We start from the raw sequence: 7,857 nt of genomic DNA, 5'->3' as shown, positions 1-7,857 counted from the left end.
TTCCAGTCTTTATGCTAAGCTAAGCTAAGGACAACTGTGGGAGTTGATACCACTTAGTTTTATCGATCTTCTCTGTCCGCAACAAAACAAATATTTCCCTGAATGTTAAACTATTCCTTTAATCAACATGATTTACATTTAATATGAGAAACAATAATCTTTCAGACACATAAAGCATTTGTTTTGCATTTTGCTCAACGGATCATCAGTTTGTAGATTATATAATTAATTATAAACAGATGGTGTGTAAGATGAAATCCAGTCTGGCTATTAATAGTGACTGTCTGGTTGCAAAAAAAATAAATAAATAAATAAAAACAGACTTCCTTTTCTTCAGGTAACAAAAGTTAATAAATGCATCACTGCACATACGTAAACACATGGAGTTTTTGAGTAGGAAAAAAAAACTTCCCAGCAGTGCTCAAACGTCATATGCCGTGCCAGAAAATATATTTTCCATTTCAGCAGTGAAGGATGATTGACAGCTCATAAACCACACGATGTATCATAGGCCTGTAATTTGTAATTGTTCAGCACATCGAACAGGCACTGCACTAGTAATATTAAAATTTACAAAAAATATAAAAATACAATTAGTTAAAACAAACATTTGTAGAAAAAAAACCCTCAATAAAAGACATTTAAAGCTGAAGTCTGTTTTAGGTTTACTCTCCAAGATGTCAACATTTTCACCTTTACATCCTTGAGCAGGCTGGTCAAACTGCTCGGAGCTAAAAGAGCTAAAACCTGCTATAAGTAAGCGTTTAGTCCTGGCCTGCAGAACTACTCAAGAGCTAACTGTAGAGAACTTGAGTGGCCTTCGGTCATACATTAAAACATGTGGTTTAATAACATTGTGCAAGACATTTATTGCTTTAAAAAATTCTTAAATTACTTATAAAAAATCAATGCAAAATCTAATATGCAGCTTCAATGATGTGTGTTCTCTGCACTCTGAGCTTTGGATGAACTGTAACTTTTATGGGTGGACCAGATATAGTGAGCACTATTTATATTGTGCCATGTGTCATATGTTGTTCGTAAAACATCTACAACAAGTAGATAAATATAGAGAGTGCTGTCTTTTAGCATACATTTTGATTTATTTATCTATTTATTCATTCATGTATTAATTCATGTATTTCTTCTTCTTCTTATCATTATTCATGGCAAGGTGAGGTTATTTGTATAGGACCTGCTTTCCAAATATCACATTTAAAATAGATTAAAGATTGAATAGTTGAAGAAATTTGTAAATGTTTCAGGCTGAACTGTTGTGCAAAAAACAGCAGACCATTATCTGATTTTACACGTAGTTTGCTTGATAGATTCCCAGTGTCCTTCACCAACTATGAAATAATTCAATACAAGAGCTGTGCGTGTGTGATTGCATGTCCAGGAGGATAAGTTTTAACATAAAGGGGGTAAGGATGGCTTCTCAAATGTGAATAATGAAACCATTTTGGCTGACAGCCCACCATGTGTATATTTAGTTTCCTGCTCAACCACAATTAATTCTTTGGAACCTGGCCAAACATTGATGCCTCAGGTGTGGCAAATGGGTGTTTCCTGCCACGCTAACTTGTATGTATATATACCGACGACATAATGTTGTTTAAGGCAACGACTCCTGACTGCAGCTGGAGGATCAGAGTGGGACTTCCAAAACATCCCAGGTACAGCGGTCAAGCTTCTTCTTGCCTAACTTTTTAACTTTTGTATAGTTTCTTTTCATGCTTACGAATAGCAGATGTACTTCAGTCAACCATGCCCTCCTGTATATTCAGTATTTCATCAGTTGATTGGCGTGTATTTAACAGGAATATGTCTGTCTTTTTCAGAGATGAAGAGCTTTTTGTGCCTGATAGCAGCGGGTCTTTACCTGTGTTTACAAAACCACGTGAATGCTGGTGAGTAATACCTCGATCACACTGAGTTAAATAAATACAGTCATTATAAATGTGTAAAAAAAGCCTCTTTCTACAGCTTATTTTGGCATTTTAGATCAAAGCTAAATACAGAAGGTCACAGGTGAACAGAAGTTTATACGATAGTATTTTGCTGTAATTACTAAATTGATATTGTGCACCTGAAAGAAACCTGCATTGTAGCTTCAGTAACCTACTTAAAAAAACATCAATATTAACAGAGAGTGAGAAAATAAAGAAACCATGGCGAAAGGTGACTGGATTGTGTTTACGACAGCAGAAAGCAGACTAACTGAAAGATGTTATGTGCCTTCAGAACCAAGATTGAGCAGAAGTATCATCGAAAGAGCCGTGATTGAAGCCAAGGCCACAGTGGACTCAGCTTATGAGTACTCCAGAAGAGAGTGAGTGACCAAACCTGCTGAACTGCTGCACAAGTTCTGCAGTGATAGAAAAATAAATGTGACGGTATAAAAGAGGCCTGCATTCAAATCATGCATGCAAATCTGATCTCTCCACACAACACAGGAGCGTTGATCGTGTGAGGAGGAATGCAGTGAGTCCTTCAGACATCCTGCGGTTGTTGAAGCAGCCTGTTGGGCTAACCCGTACTGCCGTGCGTGCTGCTGACTATATGGATAATGCCATTAAACTGATCAAGAGGTCTTCACAGGGTCGTCAAAAACGCTCCATCAATGCCACAGGTGTGTATCCGAAATAGGTTCTTTTAATTTTGCATACAGGTGGCTGCAAGTCACAGCTTTGTTAATTTTTCTATTTCCTGTCTCTGTTGATTAGATCTGATCTCTGAGGAGGATCTGCAGGTCATTGCTGTTCTGACAGGCTGCACTCCCCGACATCGTCTCCCTTCCTGCAAGACCACTCCTAACTTAAACAAGTTTCGCACTGCAAGCAGCGTCTGCAACAACAGGTGAGGCAGCTGCTAAGTAGCAACTTTGAGATTGACAGGTGAAGGAAAAGAACAAGTGACAAATATGTCCACAGCTAACTGGCTGCTTGATTTGTTTACCCCGGGGCAAAAGTTAATCTTGCCAAAGACTTTGCTCCCAGTTCTCTGTCTGTTTGTTACAAATGGGAGTAGACAGTAATTGCCAGTCTGCGAGACAAAGACAATGTAATAATTAATTGAATAAATAATTAATTTGTTATTTCTTTCCTAGAAACAACAATCTCTGGGGATCCTCCAACACACCTTTCACCCGCTGGCTCCCTGCTGAGTACCAGGATAGAATCTCTCTGCCCAAAGGCTGGGACCCTAAGCGAAGAGTCAACAGACGTCTTCTTCCTTTGGTACTATATAGATATACAGTATATATACAGTATTATTTTGGCGACGAAAAACTGTCATGGCCATTTTCAAAGGGGTCCCTTGACCTCTGACCTCAAGATATGTGAATGTAAATGGGTTCTATGGGTACCCATGAGTCTCCCCTTTACAGACATGCCCACTTTATGATAATCACATGCAGTTTGGGGCAAGTCATAGTCAAGTCAGCACACTGACACACTGACAGCTGTTGTTGCCTGTTGGGCTGCAGTTTGCCATGTTATAATTTGAGACAAATCTCAAATTTCCCTTTAAGGTACCTTTTGAACTGATAATATATGCTCATTGTCTACATCCTGTCTTCAGGTACGGGAAGTGTCCAACAGAATTATGCGAACAGAAAACTCTGATGTGGAGAGCGATCCACTCTACACTCACATGGTGACAATATTCGGCCAGTGGACTGACCACGACATGACCTTCACTCCTCACTCTCCTGTCATCCGTTCATTCAATACGGATATTGACTGTGAGAAGAGCTGTGAACGTACAGAGCCCTGCTTCCCCATTCAGGTCAGTGTCGTCGCATTACACAAGAAAAAGACATGAATACGTCTAAAACACACACATGCTAACTGCATCTTGTCATCTGAACAGATTCCCAGGAACGACCCCCGCTTTGGCAGGAACTCAAAAGAGTGCATGCCCTTCTTCCGCTCATCAGCAGCTTGTGGTTCCGGCAACACAGGCCACGTCTTTGGTGCAAGCACCGTCCGTCAGCAGATGAACTCTCTCACAGCTTTCATCGATGCAGGTCAGGTGTACGGTGCAGACGATGTCAAAGCTCGTTTCCTACGCAACCTCACCTCAGATAAGGGCCTTCTGAGGGTCAACACGCAGTACAAAGACAACGGCCGCGAGCTCCTGCCCTTCGCCCCCATGGCTTCCAGCATATGCGCCAACCGAGCCCGCATTACTAAAGACGTTAATGCAGTGGAGGTGCCCTGCTTTGTGGCTGGTGAGTGGCAGCAAAAACACTGATGTAGGATGTTTTTTACATAATATGTACAACAGTATGTAGAATACAATACCAATAACTCGATCTCAAGTATTACACATTGTGGTTGTCATGGTTAACACAGCTGAGGTAAATCAACCCATAATTGCGGTTATTAAAAGCAGCCGTCTGCTTTGTCCCCCAGGTGACGAGCGCAGCAACGAGCACATTGGTCTGACCGCTATTCACACACTGTTCATGCGTGAGCACAACCGTCTGGCACGTGCTCTGGCCAAACTCAACCCTCACTGGGACGGAGAGACACTCTACCAGGAATCACGCAAGATCATGGGAGGATATTCACAGGTTAGAGAGGGGAAAATTTGCAGCCATGATTTAAGGGATGGATGGTATGTCCTTGAATAGTTTAGGTAACTATTTTTTTTGTCTCTTATAGGTTATTACTATGAGAGACTACTTACGTCACATTGTTGGTCCGGACTTCATTACCAGTCATCTGTCCACCTACCCTGGCTATGATGAAAACGTGGACCCCAGGATCGCCAATGTGTTCGCCACGGCTGCCTACAGATTCGCCCACCTGATGGTTCAGCCTTTCATGTTTCGTCTCAATGAGCAGTACCAGGAGCACCGGGATTACCCCAGCCCACTGCTGCACAAAGCCTTCTTCACACCCTGGAGGATCACCTTTGAAGGTATGGCCAAGATCTTTAACTTGTTAGTATTCATCTTAATTGAAAAAAATAAATCACTAAAGGAAAGATGAACATCAGACAGGAGAGAATGCATGACTTAGTCCAACTGAGTGCAGGTGATTTCAGTAGGGTGAATCATTTCTTACTTGCTTCCTGACAGGAGCGCTGCTCAGCAGTCAGTGCTGCCACTGATGGCTGGAGGCTTTATTGCAATAATACTGATGTAGGAGCATTGGCTGCTATAGTGTGCTATGCAAGCAGACAATTGTCTACTTACAATGGACTGTTGGTACCAAACTGTACAAAAACAATGAACACACAGCAGCTAAAAACTACGATGAATTTTAGAGTGGGGTCATGATTCTCAGATGGATCAGCAGCAGTAGCCAACGTATTCTCATCATTTTTGTGCATTTTACCTACGAATGTCCAGCGTCAATTTCCGCTCCAGTCTTTTCAAAATAAACTTCTGTCTTCACAGGAAACAACTTTGTTATGTTTAGCCAAGAAAACTACTCAGTTTAAAAATCTTAGTTAAGTTACGCTACACTGAAAGTGGTTATACGACACTGGAAGTGGTGTAACTTAAGTGCGGACGTTATGTGACAAAAATGCTTAATTTAAGTACAAAATTTACATTACAAATACATCAACATTGACTTCTAGTTTCACACGGGACACGAAAGCTACTCTCCTGGGCAAAAGTGCGGTATATTTTTGGACCCACCGATCCACCCTGACCGCCCCATACACGACGTTCCCCGGTCTTATACACAAACGGTGTACGAGAACAGCCTTCAGTAGTTAACACTTAAAATGTTCATATCCCTTGTATTCTTCAGGTGGTGTGGACCCAATCATCAGGGGCCTGGTGGGTAGTAAGGCCAAGCTGAACACGCAGGATAAGATGTTGTCTGATGAGCTGAGGGAGAGACTGTTTCAATTCTCCAGCCAGTTGGCACTGGACCTGGCCTCCCTCAACCTGCAGAGAGGCAGAGACCATGGACTCCCTGGTACTACTCTCATTTAGTCTTTCTATTGATTTTGTCTGCATCTGAGCCTTTCCAGGCATTACCGATCATACGTTTTCTTAAACATGGCTATATTTTCTCCCTTTGTGTCCCTTTTCAGGCTACAACGAATGGCGGAAGTTCTGTGGGCTGTCACAGCCACGAAATCGCAAAGAGTTGTCAAAAGTGCTGAAGAACAGAAAGCTGGCCAAGGAACTGATTTCTCTCTACCGCAAACCTGACAACATCGATGTGTGGCTGGGAGGAGTGGCTGAGCCGTTTGTCCCTGGAGGAAGAGTGGGACCCCTGTTTGCCTGCTTGATCGCCACCCAGTTCCAGAAGGTCCGCCAGGGAGACCGGTAAGCACTGAACTAAACATGTACTGAAGATGTGGAGATAGCTGTGTTAGTCGCACTTTCAAACATGAACAAACTGTCAATTTCAGATTTTGGTGGGAGAACAAGGGAGTCTTCACTAAGGACCAGAGGTACTCCCTGAAAAAGACCTCACTCGCCCGCATCATCTGTGACAACACCGGTATCACTGAGGTACCAGCCCAGCCCTTCCAGTACCGGCCCAGACGATCCGGTTACACTAAATGTAGCAAAATCCCGGCCTTTGACCTCAGTCCCTGGAGGGAGATTGTTCATTAGTAATCCTCACTACAGCGGTCTGACAAAATACAGCTACATCTCAGGGCGTCTGATTTTACTGTGTAAGATGAGACTTTTGTATATAGTATGTATATGATCATCATAATGTACTTGATTTCGGACCCCAGGAAGACTAACTGGTGCCATTGGTATCAGCTAACGGGGATCCTTTTTAAATAAATAAATAAATCATACGAAATAGATCAACTACTAGAAATGAACGTGATTGATATGAGTGCCAGCTATCAGTTGAAATGTGATATTTTCTTATTTTCTTATTTTTGTTGTGAATGACTGTGACATATCTGATTAATTGTAAATACAGTAATGTACATTACATAGTGTGTATTTTTCAAAAACAAATATGTGGAATATGGTTTTGTTTGTCTTAAGAGTTTAAGATTTACATCACCTTACAGAAAGTGTAATAAATAAGTTCTATTCGAATAACTATGACTCAGTGTAAATAATATGTATAATAAAGATCATATATAATAATAATCATATTGATCGTACTGTGTGTCATTGCTTGAGCTCTTACAATTTTTATCTGCATGATCTTTAAACTATGAATTATTAGAAAATGTGTTTAGAAAGCATGATTTATGATATGCTTTATGTATACTTGAATTCTGCCATTTTGCTTATGTGAGCTCCAAATGTGTGAGCAGTGTTTGCTGTTTAGTTTGGTTAACATTCACCATGTAGGAATAAAAATGATGGTTAGTTGATAATAACGTTAACCAACCAATAAATACCTACAACTCCAAAGTACATTTAAACAACATTGCATATATAAAAAACAGCTTTTCCCCCTCATACTGTAGTTCCTATCTGAGCTCTCATCTTCTTCTGTGGCACTATAATACTGATTTGATCTTTTTTAATTATTAAAACCTCTTCTAAAAAAACCAATATCCAACAATATTATCAAAATCTAGCATGTTTTTATTTATTTAGTCATAGTGTCTTTCTTTAACAAATCTATCCACATAATGCAACACAGTCTCACTGCACTTAGTGAATATTATGAAAATTGAATTGCAGTAATAATCAATAATTGTTAAGGCTACTTCTTAACACCCTTCTACCTGGAATAGCTGCAGGGCATCAGACTGCGGCACAACTATCCTGCCTGGTGGGCAAATATAGAAATGTCAGAGCCACTCTGAATATCCTCAAAATGCATGGATTTTCTACCTCCTTAGAAGCTTTTATAATATAACATAAGCCTTGGCATTTCTTCTAATTTAGTTATTATGGCA

General features: G+C 40.6%; 1 protein-coding gene across 1 annotated transcript; it reads left to right on the top strand.

Moving 5' to 3' along the window:
• The first annotated feature begins 1,560 nt into the window (after positions 1 to 1,560).
• LOC141781732 (eosinophil peroxidase-like) lies at positions 1,561 to 7,016 on the top strand. The gene is made up of 13 exons (XM_074657528.1): positions 1,561 to 1,676; positions 1,842 to 1,910; positions 2,245 to 2,332; positions 2,457 to 2,632; positions 2,727 to 2,859; positions 3,110 to 3,239; positions 3,583 to 3,789; positions 3,874 to 4,234; positions 4,419 to 4,579; positions 4,671 to 4,929; positions 5,772 to 5,942; positions 6,061 to 6,298; positions 6,385 to 7,016. Exons 2-13 carry the CDS (start codon positions 1,844 to 1,846, stop codon positions 6,590 to 6,592), a joined length of 2,199 nt encoding a protein of 732 aa, XP_074513629.1. The 5' UTR covers positions 1,561 to 1,676; positions 1,842 to 1,843; the 3' UTR covers positions 6,593 to 7,016.
• Positions 7,017 to 7,857: the final 841 nt, after the last annotated feature.

Source organism: Sebastes fasciatus, chromosome 14, assembly GCF_043250625.1.
Source record: "Sebastes fasciatus isolate fSebFas1 chromosome 14, fSebFas1.pri, whole genome shotgun sequence".
In the NCBI taxonomy this organism is placed as follows: Eukaryota; Metazoa; Chordata; class Actinopteri; order Perciformes; family Sebastidae; genus Sebastes; species Sebastes fasciatus.
This window is presented reverse-complemented; position numbering and strand designations above follow the sequence as displayed.

Coding starts and splice junctions, on each gene's coding strand:
- LOC141781732 (XM_074657528.1), top strand. CDS start 1,844: ATGAAGAGCTTTTTGTGCCTGATAGCAGCGGGTCTTTACCTGTGTTTA. Junction 3,790..3,873: donor AGCCCTGCTTCCCCATTCAG/GTCAGTGTCGTC, acceptor TCATCTGAACAG/ATTCCCAGGAACGACCCCCG. Junction 4,930..5,771: donor CTGGAGGATCACCTTTGAAG/GTATGGCCAAGA, acceptor TGTATTCTTCAG/GTGGTGTGGACCCAATCATC.